This window comes from Pseudochaenichthys georgianus, chromosome 1, assembly GCF_902827115.2.
Source record: "Pseudochaenichthys georgianus chromosome 1, fPseGeo1.2, whole genome shotgun sequence".
NCBI classification, from domain to species: Eukaryota; Metazoa; Chordata; class Actinopteri; order Perciformes; family Channichthyidae; genus Pseudochaenichthys; species Pseudochaenichthys georgianus.
The window spans coordinates 14,336,116-14,351,161 of NC_047503.1; the positions used below are offsets into that span (position 1 = coordinate 14,336,116).

The window sequence follows — 15,046 nt, forward strand, 5'->3', positions numbered from 1 at the left end:
GTCCTTGGTTCCCCCGGAGTTAAATGGATTCAATTCAAACACAATATATAGCTACAAACCAATGGTGCCATCAATTGTTTTCCTCTAATTGAATCACGGGCCGGGCTTTGTTTTGGGAACCTGGAGAAAATAAACGTTCCTATCTTTGATGTAGTGCTTCTATTAACCTAGATTAGGGCCTCACTACAATGCCAAAGATATACAACAGCAAATCAACTCAAAGTATTTTATTCATTTAAATATGTTATTTGTGTCCCTTTCTTTAATGTTGACAACTAGTGAAGTTAACGTGACTTCAAATGTATACAGACGGAATGTTTACCTGTATAATGCCAGCCATAAACTCAGCCCCTACGTCCAGAGGGTAGTTCTCCATCATGTAGAAGGCCACGGCGCACATCACCAACACATGCTGCTGGTTGTGCAGGTTCACACAGCTGCAGCACACAGAGAGAGGACACAGACAAACACAGTTGGTGGAACAAAATTAAGATTGAAATAAAACAGAAAGACCAGTAGAGTGTTGGTTTGAAATGTATAGGGCAGCACCCAGTGGCTAAATGTTGCACTCCATTCTTGCATTCTTGTGAATTTGGAAATTGTCTTGTGAGCAGCATGTGGAAAAGGAATTAAAGATGAATTTAGAATATAAAATAAAAAGTAAATATGGATATCAAGAGTAGAAAGAGATTTATATATATACACAGTGACGAACAGTTAAGTCCCGTTAACAAAAACAATTAAGAAACTATGAAGCTGTGAGTTCTCTGCTAGCAACAGGTGAGGCGATGTATAAGGTTGTAGCTGTTGACAGGAATGATTTCCTGTCACATTGTTATTGCAGATTCTGTGCTAAATATAGAGTTTTAGTCTCCGAGGGAATGACTCACTGAGCGATGGCCCGCAGGTTGGACAGCAGGTACTCGGAGATGGTGGGAATGAGCTGTTTGGCCGTGTCGTCCAGCAGGTCACACTCCAACACGTACAGCACCCCGTGCAGAGCCCCCATGCGGCTGGGAAGGTGGGTGCTGCGCAGGGTGGTCTCCAACAGGCGGCACACAGGCTCCGCTATTGCTTTGTCCTACAGATGTACATTTTAGAGTGTTCAGACACTGTAATGTAGGATTATTGACAAACTCCCGCATCTTATCACATCCTTCCGACCACACGAAGCTGTCCTCACCATTCCCAGGACGGCGGCAGCCTTGCAGATGGCAGGCACCAGGTATTGGTTGAGGATCTCGTCCTCTGGGGGGTGGAGCTTCTGCAGTTCCATCAGGGTGGAGAACATCATTTCGAACTGGTTCCTCTCTGTGAACAGGTCCGACACCGCCAGCAGCTACAGAGAACAACAGGGGGAAGACAGTGAGAGGGTGAGAGCAGGTTACATTCCACTCTGTTATTACCCATAGATTTAATGAAAAGGCCTGTGTAAAAGCATTTCATTCATTCAATAATATACAGGAAAAACCAATTGATCATGCATTTATAAGGGCATGGAGGGGAAAGATGTCCACACAAATGAAAAAGATGAATGATTTTTTTATTTCAGTGACAAAGCAGACCAATAAAAACAATGCGGCCATTTAGTTCTGATGGCTGAACCCTAGATGTTCTGATGCCACATTGGAGAACATTTAGCTAAACTAGCACAACTACAACACACGTTTTAAAGTTGGGAACATAAGAACAGGAGAGTGATCAGAAGTGGGCAAGACACTTCTCTCCTTCCTTACAGAGAGGAGAAGAGTATACGCTCTTTGGATTATTTCAAGGTTTCGTCAGCCCCCCCTAGTGGAGCTGAACATACACATGACCATTTATCGTTTAGTCCCCTCAAACATTTCTCATTTTCTCAGAAAAGACAAGGTTATGGAATTCTATCGTCTTGTTTCTGGGGCGAGGAAATAGCAAACTAGAGTATTTTCCTAATGCCATGTTAAGAATAACTTTACAACTGTAAACAGATATAGGAAAACTCTCTTGACTAGTATTAACTGATGTCTGGTTGAAGTGAGAATGGTGCATGGTAGCTCACCGATCGGACCACCTCACTGATGAGGATGGTCGGGGTCCTCCTGTTGCTCGGGGAGCCGGGGATCAGCCACTGACTGTAGAGCTCCAGGAGGAACTGGGAACATGAATGAATGTCCACTCCTGCGCGGTGCTTCCTGAAAGCAGTAAATACAGCGGTAAGTCATGTTAGGTATTCCCGTTTCAGTGCATATGTGTGTGAACATCTTGTTTGACAGACCTGGAGTTGATTGGAGATGTGGGCGGGGAGGTGGGGGCTGGAGTGTCTGCTTCATCTTCTTCATCCTCCCCCCATTCTTCCTCTCTCAGTGGGGTGATGTTGTTACCTAGCCACACTGAGTGGATGGAGACCTAGAGGGTGAAGGAAACAAATGTTCATTGTGGTAATGAAAATCTCTTAAAGTTTAGAACCTAAACCAAAACACACTCGTTGGGCTGGGCATTCATATATCAATATTGTGATGAGATATCGTCAAAGATTTTGGATATCGTAGTATCAGAACATAATGGTTGTCTTTCCCTGGTTTTAAAGACTGCATTATAATAAAAGGTGTGACTTTCTAATGCTTATTATTTGTCTTTAGCCACCAAGTCATTATATCTACATTACTCGTGATTATTTATCAAAAATCTCATTGTCTATATATTTTAAAGCACATGGTCATCTTAACATTGATATTGAGGTATTTGGTAAAAAAACAAAACACGATATTGTATAAACTCCATTTAGCCCAGCTGTTTTCATGCATCACATACCTGTCCTAGTTTGTAGTCCATATTTCCCATCTCCCTCTCTGTGTTGATCTGAAGCAACAGCTTCTCATGGCTGATCAGTGTGCCTGCTTAAAATAAAAAAAAAAATAAAAAAAATAATTAGAGTTGGGAGGTGTGAGGGCAGCAGTTGTAGGCCTGGTGAGAGGCTTTGTGGATGTGTTACCAGCGGAGGCTGCCGACAGCGAGGGCACGGGGTCCCAGGCGTGGTACGGGTGGTGTGTGTGAACGTTGTCTCTCTTCGACACAAGAGACTGAATCTCTCTCTCCACCTCGCCTCTGATCACTGCCAGTTTCCTTCCAAACCTGGGCACAGTGTTATTGTGATTAATATTGTGTATTTTTTTTTTATTATACTGGTATTTGTTTGGCTAAAATAATATGTTGTATTGTTATTATTATGAATGACTATACATTTCCTAATAATGTCCTGTAGAAACATAAGTGATTGTATCTAATGTAAATCAAGTGTGATTGTGTAAGCGTACCGTGTTTCCAGGGCTTTGAGGCTCTTGTTGCGGGGCTGCTGTTCAAGACAGCTGACTGCAGGGTTGCCAGCAGTGGGCAGGGTCATGGCACTCAGCACCAGGCTGGTGATGGCCTGCACTGCTAACACATTTAACTGGGTTCGCTCCAAGTCCTCCTAGATACAAAGAGGAGGAACAAAACATTGAGAAGGATGGGAAAAATTAAATAGCTATGGTGTAATTAAATACACAAAGCATGAGTATGTCTTCACGGCTCACACACTGAATGTACACAAAAGGCATGATGTCCAAATCTTCGTAATTATTGGATGTCTACATTTGATACATTTTCAGAGACATTTAGAGTCAAAATTACCCCTTCTCCTCTTATGGTAATATTTGGAGTCGTTCCGGAGGACATTGTCTTTTCCAGACATTACTAAAATGCTGTGGCTTTCGCTGCCCTAAATGCTAGGCAACTTGAAAGCGTCTCCCACTTATGTCCAGTGGGTGGCGGAACTTATCTCGTTATCTTTCAGGTACCTCACAGTCTCAAAAAGATTGGTGATCTCTGAGTTACAGGATTGATGGGGTTCTGTAGACATATCAGATTCACTAACCAGCAGCACGTTTAAGGATATAAAGAATATTCTTGAGTGTGTGTGTGTTTACCTCCTGCTGCATCTCCTCCTCCTGGTCCATAGTGATGGGTTGGGTGACCAGCACCCCCAGCAGTGTGGCCCAGGTCTCCTCAAACTGAGTCCTGCTGCTCCAGCCTTGAAGGTATAACAGAACAATTTACATGAAGCCCAAAATGCAGAACGTTTCCAGCGTCATAATATTCTAGACTTGCAAAAATGGGTAAGAGACAATAGGGCTGTGAAAATGGCCAGAAGTAATTAAAACATATTCCTAATAAATAAAAAAACATGTTGCAACTGTTCAAATAAACAGTTTTACGCATTAGGTCCATGAATGTCCTAAATGGGCGGCATAGTAGTATCATTTATATTTTATTTATTCAAACATCTTTAACCACACACCCCAGCACGTGCAATTCACACATAAATACTCAGATTTAAAATCCTTGTTGACAGCCCTAGTAGACAACATCATTTATTTTATAAACCTAAATAAGACTTTAAAGGGACAGCATGTTTCATGACTGTACCCAGTGTGTTGATGCGGTAGAGGAACTCTCTGAAGACATCCTTTTCCTGCAGGAAGTCCACAGGGATCTCAGGCAGTGTGGTGCCGTACTCTCCTCCTGGCTGAGGGGACCAACCCAGTTTCCAAACCTACACACAAACACAACATTTAAATATACAAATCCATCCATTTGTACAAACTCTATGCATGATATCTTACACACACTGACCAGTGGAGGTACTCGGGTGTAGCTGTTGACCAGAGGCAGCCGGGACAGACTGATGACAATGTTGCGCAGGGTTGGTGTGAGGAAAGCGGGAAATGCACTGTTTCTATGGTGACCCAGGGAAAGGATGCTCTGCAGGCCTTCCACCAGCTCCGCCATGATCTCGCATGCTTGCGACTCGCAAATGTCTGCAACATACAGGTGAAAGCTTTTAGAGATATATGATGGCAAATTCCCCTTGTAGGTCAGAGGAAATTCCTTTCAATAGAGTGGCAAAGCCCTTAAATCCCAAATCACATGAAACAACCCAGAAGTTTGACTGACTCTCTAAGAGAGCACTTACGGTCAGCATGTGCCGTGTCCACCTCGTCTCCTTCGGCGTCTCTCTCCGCCCTCGTCTTCTTCTTCTCCGGATGCAGAAGCTGGTCACCAGGACTCACAGCAACTAGAAAGGCGAGACAAACCGTTAGACCGTTATTGAAATGACAATCAGAAATGTTGAGTCTTAAGTCACTCATGGCCTACAATATTTATATTATATATAATAGGCGTTTCACATGGGGCTATTTGCAATGGTGTAATGTAACCAAGCACATTTAATCAAGTACTGTACTTTAATAAAAATGTAGGCGCTGATACTTGAGTATTTTCACATTTTCACTTTTACTCAACTAGTTTGTTAGCCAATATTATAACTTTTACTCCACTGCATATATGTAAATATAACTTCCATGTTTTATTAAGATACATTTTACCTGTGACATGTCAGTCACAGGTAAAGCAAGGCAAGTTTATTTATATAGCACCTTTCAACACAAGGCCATTCAAGGTGCTTTACAAAAATGAAAGACATTCAGACAAAGGCATTTAAAAACAGTTATTAAAAAGAAAAGATAATAAAAGAAATATTAAAAGAAAAAATACATGAATACAAATTACATGAATAAAAAGAGTTTAAGTGCAGTTTAAGATATGAATAGTTCACACAGAAGTTCCACTTTACTGATAAACACAACGGCTCAGTTTCAATTAAAAGCAGCAACAAAAAGAAAAGTCTTCAGCCTGGATTTAAAAGTAGTCAGAGTTGCAGCGGACCTGCAGGTTTCTGGGAGTTTGTTCCAGATATTTGGAGCATAATAACTGAATGCTGCTTTACCATGTTTAGTTCTGACTCTGGTGACAGAAAGCTGACCAGTCCCTGAAGACCTGAGGGATCTGGATGGTTCATAATTTAGCAGTAGATCAGAAATGTATTTTGGGCCGAAACCATTCAATGCTTTATAAAACAGCAGCAGTATTTTGAAATCAATTATTTAACACACAGGAAGCCAGTGTAAAGACTTCAGAACAGGAGTGATGTGATCCACTTTCTTAGTGTCAGTGAGGACTCGAGCAGCAGCATTCTGAATCAGCTGCAGCTTTCTAATAGATTTGTTAGTGAGACCTGTAAAGACACCATTACAGTAGTCGAGTCTACTGAAGATAAAAGCATGGACAAGTTTTTCCAAATCTTGCTGTGACGTTAGTCTTTTAATCCTAGATATGTTCTTTAGGTGATAGTAGGCTGATTTAGTAATTGTTTTAATGTGACTGTTGAAACTCAGGTCAGAGTCCATGACTACACCTAGATTTCTGGCTCTGTTGTTTTGAACATTGCAGGCTGAAGCTCAGCGCTAACTTTTGGCTCCAAAAACCATTACCTTAGTTTTGGCTTTGTTTAATTGGAGAACGTTCTGACACATCCAGTCATTGATTTGTTCAATGCACTTACTCAGTGTTTTAACTGGAGAATAGTCTCCTGGTGAAATGGTTATGTAAATTTGTGTCATTCGCATAGCTATGGTAACTTATTTTGTTGTTTTTCATTATCTGAGCCAGTGGTAGCATGTAGATGTTAAAGAGAAGAGGCCCCAAGATGGAGCCTTGAGGAACCCCACATGTCATATTATCGGCAAAGCTACTGGCTTCGGTGATTATGATGGGCGTCGTTGAGGAGCGGGGGTAAAGGACATGCTGCCAGCCCTGCGCATCGCCTTAGTTTGGTCTTTGAACTCCAGGAAGGACTTGGTGCCAACCCTCTGTATCTCCTTCATGTGTTCAGCGATCTCCAGGAGGGTGGGCGAGGGTGAAAGGGTGAATGGAGAGTAGAGAGAGCTGTGGGGTGAAGGAAGAGTATCCTCAGTGGTGATAAGGGGGGGGGGTGAAGGGTGGTGGAGACTCCTCCATTTGTCTCCCATAATCAAGACATTCCTCAGGTGGGTGCAGTGATAGATTTTCTGAGCGATGTGTTGTGTCTTTCTCTTGTTTTGATTCCTCTTGTTGCTTGTCCTTGGCAGAGGGAACAGATTGATGACGCAGGCAGTTGAATATGTTCGAGATCGGGGTGTCAAGTAAACGCGTTAATAACGCAAACAAAATTAACGCCACTAATAACGCATGTGCATTTTTTCTCCTCGACCGCCCCGTAGTTTCAGAGCGCATCGAGTTTAAAATACCATCTCTACAATCCAAGCACACTGCTGATGCCGACAGCCCCGCTCCTGCCGCCCACTAGCGGCAGACCACACTTGAAAGTGTGCGGGGGAGACGCCTGGACACGTCTACGAGCAGCAAACTTTCAACAAAGATCGCTAAATATAATTCGGGTCGCATCCAACGACTGCACTTATGAATTGCCTTCCAGAGCCACCACTGTGTCAAAAATAGTCAACTTGTATGAAGTCCAAAAAGCGATAGAGGAGGATTTAAGAAAGACTTCCACAGTTGCGCTCACCAGAGACTATTGGACTTCACTCAGTAATGACAGTTACCTCGGGGTCACAGGCATTATTTTTGACCCACAGTGGGAACCACACACACACAGTATGCGAGAGATTCCAGGTTGAATTGAGGCGAATATTTGTAATGTTCAGAGGTTGTTGCGTTTAATATTCATGAGAATATTTGTCATTGTTCAAATGATAATTAACAAACATTTGCATAAAGCATATTTGTCCACTCATATGTTGATAGGAGTATTCAAAACTTGAAAAATATCCCTCTAAGGTACATATAGAACAGATAAAAAACATGCGATTAATTTGAGATTAATCGCGATTAAATATGGACAATCATGCGATTCAATATTTTAATCGACTGACAGCCCTAGTTAGAGATAAACAATTTCACTCCTGACTTGTTAAGGCAAACTCCATTTGCCTTAAAAAGATGTCTGCGGTCCCAGAAAAAGTTAAAGTTGTCAATAACATGGACAGAATGGTCAGTACAGGCAGTTGAAAGCCACGTGTTCAGTGCAAACAATCTGCTGAATCTCTGCACTCCTCTTCTGACTGGCGGTAGAGGGCCACCTCTGGATTTAGAGAGCTGACTGTTCTTCTGACTGTTGTTTCATAACATAATTTGTTCCAATGTGCAGTACCACATTTTGTACAGTCTGATGTTCAGCCCCAATGTACAGTGGGGCAAAAAAGTATTTAGTCAGCCACCAATTGTGCAAGTTCTCCCACTTAAAAAGATGAGGCCTGTAATTTTCATCCTAGGTATACCTCAACTATGAGACAAAATGAGAAAAAAAAAAGATCCAGAAAATCACATTGTCTGACTTTTAAAGAATTTATTTGCAAATTATGGTGGAAAATACAGTAATAACAAAAGTTCATCTCAATACTTTGTTATATACACTTTGTTGGCAATGACAGAGGTCAAACGTTTTCTGTAAGTCTTCACAAGGTTTTCACACACTGTTGCTGGTATTTTGGCCCATTCCTCCATGCAGATCTCCTCTAGAGCAGTGGTGTTTTGGGGCTGTCGCTGGGCAACACAGACTTTCAACTCCCTCCACAGATTGTCTATGGGGTTGAGATCTGGAGACTGGCTAGGCCACTCCAGGACCTTGAAATGCTTCTTACGAAGCCACTCCTTCGTTGCCCGGGTGGTGTGTTTGGGATCGTTGTCATGCTGAAAGACCCAGCCACGTTTCATCTTCAATGCCCTTGCTGATGGAAGGAGGTTGTCACTCAAAATCTCACGATACATGGCCCCATTCATTCTTTCCTTTACACGGACCAGTCGTCCTGGTCCCTTTGCAGAAAAACAGCCCCAAAGCATGATGTTTCCATCCCCATGTTTCACAGTAGGTATGGTGTTCTTTGGATGCAACTCAGCATTCTTTCTCCTCCAAACACGTCTAGTTGAGTTTTTACCAAAAAGTTCTATTTTGGTTTCATCTGACCATAAGACATTCTCCCAATCATCTTCTGGATCATCTAAATGCTATCTAGCAAACTTCAGACGGGCCTGGACATCTACTGGCTTAAGCAGGGGGACACGTCTGGCACTGGAGGATTTGAGTCCCTGACGGCGTAGTGTGTTACTGATGGTAGCCTTTGTTACTTTGGTCCCAGCTCTTTGCAGGTCATTGACTAGGTCCGCCCGTGTGGTTCTGGGATTTTTGCTCACAGTTCTTGTGATCATTTTGACCCCACGGGGTGAGATCGGGCGTGGAGCCCCAGATCGAGGGAGATTATCAGTGGTCTTGTATGTCTTCCATTTTCTAATAATTGCTCCCACAGTTTTCTTTTCTTCACACCAAGCTGCTTACCTATTGCAGATTCAGTCTTCCCAGCCTGGTGCAGGTCTACAATTTTGTTTCTGGTGTCCTTTGACAGCTCTTTGGTCTTGGCCATAGTGGAGTTTGGAGTGTGACTGTTTGAGGTTGTGGACAGGTGTCTTTTATACTGATAACGAGTTCAAACAGGTGCCATTAATACAGTTAAGTGGAGGACAGAGGAGGCTCTTAAAGAAGAAGTTACAGGTCTGTGAGAGCCAGCAATCTTGTTTGTTTGTAGGTGACCAAATACTTATTTTACAGAGGAATTTACTAATTAATTGATTAAAGATCTTACAATGTGATTTCCTGGATTCTTTCCCCCCATTCTGTCTCTCATAGTTGAAGTGTACCTAGGATGAAAATTACAGGCCTCTCTCATCTTTTTAAGTTGGAGAACTTGCACAATTGGTGGCTGACTAAATACTTTTTTGCCCCACTGTACAAGATCTTCTCAGCCAAGTCAGAGACCATATCCTTGGGAAAACAGAGTACTTTGGTGTTGTTCTTACTACACAGACTTTTTACATCTCTTACAGCAGAGTCACCCACAATCAGAGTTTCAGGCCCAGTTGTTAGCTTTCCCTCTAGCCTTTTACTTTTGGAGTAAGCAGAGTAGTAAACAACAGTTAGTAAAGTAAAGTCCTGAAAAACAGACTTACGTTTATGTTTGCCCAATACAGTTTTTTTTTAGTCTGTGGTTACAAAATAAGAACCAGGCTTTGTACTAAGTGATCAAATACATGTTTCCTATTTATTTATTTTTTTAAACTAATGAAAGTAACATGTTATGGTTAGAAATATCATTTTTTTGGATCCTAAATCTTGTAATTGAGTACATCTTTCTAAATAAAGTTGCACTTTATTTATTTTTTCATTGCCCCAGAAACATGTACATCTGGAATTTACAAAACTTAAGTTGAGCGGGTTGTTTCTCGAATTTGTTATGTCCAGGGACGCATTCAGAATTGAAATAAAAACAAAAAGGATTTTTTTTTTTGCATTAGAAATCAGTGACAGCACTGACTATATAGACTGTGAAATGTAACTTTGTGTCCATATCCTCTCCTCCACAGACGATTTGCATTATGAGTTATTTTGAAATGAGAAACCTACAACCTCGTATTGAAGGTGACAACAAATGGCAATCACATTTTGTATGTCTTCCACAAATTACAATTCTAGTGTATAAAGCAAATACAAATCTTAAAAGGTCTAAAACTTTTCAATTTTTCAATAAGACAAAGGTCCGTTTATTACGGTCATTTAAACCTTTAAACAATTGCAACAAGATTCTTAACACGAGGTTGTAAAAACAAAAATAATCTGTATGTAGCAGTTTTCATTGTTATTGTATCTGTGCTTGATCCCTCAGAGTCGCAGTTATGAATAAAGGCAGCTGCACCCTCTTTCATTCAGCATTCCCATTATTGCTTTATAAATGTCTTGCCCCCTTGTATGTCCACTGAGGTTCATCAGGCCCAACACATCTTCAACAAACTCCCCCTTTGCCTCATCATAAAAACTCACAAACACCAGTAACTGAGCATTGTCAGTGGACTCACCCACAGCTAAGGAAATGCACTGTGCATTTGTTATTCCATCCCAAAGCTGATTAATCAAATCACCAGCCAGTATTTATGTTCTTCTGGTTGCTGTGGAATCTGAGAGGGGGATTTGCTTGATTTTACCTGTTATTTCCTCTTTTTGTTTGCCTTCAAACATGGTCTCCATCACTTCAGTCATGCATTCTTTTATACTTCAGTTATTATCCAGTGGAATGTCCTTACCTACTAACCTAGTTAAATCAAACTGGTTACTTTTTTTTGGCTGGGCAGTGTAGTTTTACACACCGTCTTATTTGACTTTCTCAGGACTTAAAACTGTTTTTTTGGGGGCAGACCCCCACAAAGAAAAAAAAATATTTACACACGTAGGGTCATCATCTTAACAGTTGTGTATGCTCATCCGTGAGCAGAGCATCAAGTTGACATGTCTATTACAGCTGAATGCGGCGATTACCATTTTGTTCAGCAAAACGCCTCACAAACGTATTAAGATCAACAGTTTTAGTGCATTTTGACTAAATGCTCAGTACAGCCGCAAATACCTCATTCCTTCAGTACTTGGGTCAGAATGCTTCTCGTTTTGCACCGTCCCGTTCAAATGAAATCGCCGCCAATCATATTTCCACGCTCGCGCCAGGGCCGGGGAGGGGTTACTTGTGCTCGGACATTAGAGACTTTCTCTCATAAATGTCCGATGAGCCACAACTTTTCTTTCAAAACAAAGCTGCAAACTGGGTTGGGTTGGCAAGGCCTATTTCTAGGGTGGCAGTTGACACCTGTAGTGGACATTTTTATTATTATCATCCTTATTATTATCCTTATTATGTCTTTCATATGTTTAAACCAAATGCTTCTTATTTCCTGATATACTCTTACCATTATTATATATCTCTTCTTCCTCTCCTTCAAGGCCAAAGAGATGCTTTGGCTACTAAGAGACTCACACAGACACACACGAACTTCCCTGCTCTGAGAAGCGTTATGCTATCTCCCTCTGCAAGGCCAGACGGTGTCTCATAACAATCTCCCCGTGTGAACAGGGGAGTTATAATATTCCCACTCTTTCCTTATATAATCTCTGCTTTTTCATTGTCCTGCGCACTCTCGGGCAGACTTTCCATACTCTGTCCGACCGGTGACAATATATTATTATGTCGTGTATTTGAAGCTTCAAATAAATAACCAAAAGACAGCTTTGCTTGATTCACCATTTATTTGTTTTGATCATTTGACTTGTACTCTCCAGCCGTGATTGGGCCCTAGATTTCCATAACAAATGGCGTTGTCGGCAGGATCTCTGTATGTTTGATCGGGGAAACCTCTGGACGCTGGTGGCTGCTAGCTCCGGGATCTTGGATCCTCCTCTACCCCGACATAAAACGTACGGGACGAGGGGACCAGCGCGAGGGGTGGAACCGATTGACTTCACGAGATCCAACGAACTCAAAGGGCTTTCAATACTCGGTGAGATGTGCAAAGTCTAAATTGTTTAAAGTTAAACGTAATTAAAATCACATGACATCTGGGAGAGGGACTGCTCGAAAACAGAGATATTTGGCATATCTAGCATCGACGGATGAAAAATAGTGTTTTGGTGACACGGAGTGTTTTGGTGACACTTTAAGGAGTGTTTTGGTGACACGGAGTGTTTTGGTGACACTTTAAAAAGACTTTGCTATGGGGGCAAAGCAGGGGGGGGGGGTATGTACAGCCTCCTGAGGGTCCGATAGTTGATGTCATGCGAGCAAAATATCAAAATATGGTGAAGAAAGTCTGGCTAAATTAAATATATGGACGGAAATGTTCGGATTTCCTAAGGGAGGTTCTTTGAGTAAATTAAAAATCAAAAACCTAAGGGATAAATTACAAGAGTGTGAAGATGGAATGAAGAAGAGTACAATTAAAGTAAAAGACTTAGAGAAACTGGACACTCATAGAAAGTGTGTAAAATACTGGGCGGATGAAGCAGAGTGCCGTGAAAGAAGGCAATTGGCCGCGGCAATAAAAAAGATACAGGCTGAGGATAAAAGTGCAAAGGAAGAGAAAAAGTGTTTTGTGTTTCCTCCACAATATAAACCACATGATGCTTCCCTCTATCCTCTGTTTGCAGGCGTGCGGGACCCTCTCCTCGACTCAGGATTTCCATCCCCTCCTCCACCTCCCCCCGTCTGCTACCTGCAGTGGAGGCTCCTGGAGGAGCTGCTGCTGCTGCTGGACCATGAGGTCAACATACCAGTCGCCGCTGGAGCAGCTGCACAGCAGCAAGACACACAGACAGGGAGCAGAGACGAAGAGAGACAGAGAAAAGAAAATGAAGAAGAAGAAGCAGGACTGAAAAAGATCCATGACAAGAGAGAGAAAAAGAAAAGAGACGCGAAGAAAGCTGAACTCTACAGAAAAGAACACCTCCAAAAAGGAATAACTACATGCCCCGCTTTCCCCGGCCAGCTGACCAGCTGACCAAAGTGATGGCCGGGGCAGAGGAGGGGGTTTCCGAGGCCGGAGCAATAACCACAATCGCTGTTTTAACTGCGGACAGACGGGTCATCGGTTCGCTGAATGCCCACACGAGAAGAAGAAAAAGAACTTTTGATCGGATAAATCGGACCACAACAAAGACAATTCTTCAAACTAACAGTCGAGGGAGGGAGTGGAGGAGGAAGGAATTCGGTCGGGGGAGACGGACCCCATGCCAAGCAGCATCTAACCAGGGAAGTGACACACACACACACACACACGCATCATACATGCTATTGAGAAATTAGAAGAATTAGAGGACATGTCTGTGGTTAAAAAGGGTACATATTTGAAATATGACAGTGAATGTTTGCATTAAGAAATGTCCCACACATTTTTGGTTGATTCTGGGGCTACACATTCTGTGGTAAAAAAAGGGTAGATTTGCCTGAATGCAAATTTAGTGATAGATTTATTCATGTGCTGGGTTTATGAAAAGGAGAAGTTTCTGTACCACTTCAGAGTGGAGATAACGGTGTTGACAGTAATCCATTTCCCACATCAGTAAAAAACAGTTATTTTATCATCTGTCTGCCCAACACATTTACTGGGCAGAGATCTGATTCTCTGGTTCGGCTTGGACCTCATTTTTCCACAAATGAGGGTCTTAAAGTCCGACAGCCATCTCCTACGATGGTTCAAAAAAGTGTCATTTGATGATAAAGAACTGGTGAATGTGTATCAATGGGCTGCTGACATATCCTGATTTTCAGGAGTTGTTGCGTTTGACTGGTCAACGTGGTTTTCCACCTGCTGTGTGTAAACTTCTCATTTTGCATTGTACTGCTAACGTGGTTGAAAGATCCGTGTAAATGCTATGATGAGAGTTTTACTGTTAGAATGTGTGAATGATGAGCTCATATTTAAAAATGTATTGGAATTCGCTGGGTAGCACTATCTCTGTTAGACTCACACACACACAAGACACAACCAGCTGTGTCAAATCCCAGGGGCGGTCCACACATTTCACTAGCCAGGGGGCCCCACTGATAGATGGAGGGATTTGGGTCCAATCGTTAAAGATTGGGAGTCAGTCACTGATTAGACACCTACACACACAGAATATGTCATGTACTCTATGTCACGTGACGTGTATCAAAGGAAAATGCACATTGCTGTTGGTTGAGGATAAGGTAATTCTCATATCTCTGAGCTTCCTGCCGCGCTTTCAGATGTGCCATACTCACTCTGGGCAGCTCACAGATATGACGTAGGGTTAATGTCCACGTTCACGTACCCATTGAAACGTGAAGCTGTTGATGGCCAGTGTTTACCTCTCTGCTTAAACAAGGGGTCATTATTCCGTGTAACGATTCCAGTGTTTCCTGTCAAAAAGATCAGAGACAAACCTCCTGACGAGTGGAGATTTTTCCAGGATTTACGATGTAAATGCAGCTGTGCATGCACGCTCGTCCGGAATTCTTATCTGATTACTCCAAAAGTTCCAGCCTCTGCAACATATTTACTGCCATAGATGTCTCAAATGCATTTTTTCCAGTGTTCCGGTACACAAAGACAGTCAATTTTTGTTCACATTTGAATATAATGGTAAACCTTACACATTCACACGTTTGTGTTAAGACTAAATGTTAAAAAAGTCACTAAGCAACAGATGATGTCATTCTTGCGTATGTGTTCATAACACACGGCTGTTGTTATGCTTGCTGTGACGTTACATTAGTCCGTTCTCTGCTTGTAATTATGCCGT

At 42.1% G+C, this 15,046-nt stretch overlaps 1 protein-coding gene across 3 annotated transcripts in view; it reads right to left on the reverse strand.

The window, feature by feature from the left end:
* Window positions 1–15,046, reverse strand: part of htt (huntingtin) — a 71,941-nt gene that overhangs the window by 8,444 nt on the left and 48,451 nt on the right. For all 3 annotated transcript variants that reach the window (XM_034089628.2, XM_034089781.2, XM_034089465.2), the window contains 12 exons: window positions 4,991–5,092; window positions 4,651–4,835; window positions 4,444–4,570; window positions 3,945–4,048; window positions 3,294–3,448; window positions 2,972–3,111; window positions 2,791–2,876; window positions 2,255–2,385; window positions 2,039–2,171; window positions 1,184–1,339; window positions 891–1,081; window positions 323–437 (listed from right to left, as the gene is read on the reverse strand). In XM_034089628.2, the coding sequence (XP_033945519.1) occupies window positions 323–437; window positions 891–1,081; window positions 1,184–1,339; window positions 2,039–2,171; window positions 2,255–2,385; window positions 2,791–2,876; window positions 2,972–3,111; window positions 3,294–3,448; window positions 3,945–4,048; window positions 4,444–4,570; window positions 4,651–4,835; window positions 4,991–5,092 (1,625 nt within the window). The remainder of the gene's footprint in view (window positions 1–322; window positions 438–890; window positions 1,082–1,183; window positions 1,340–2,038; window positions 2,172–2,254; window positions 2,386–2,790; window positions 2,877–2,971; window positions 3,112–3,293; window positions 3,449–3,944; window positions 4,049–4,443; window positions 4,571–4,650; window positions 4,836–4,990; window positions 5,093–15,046) is intronic.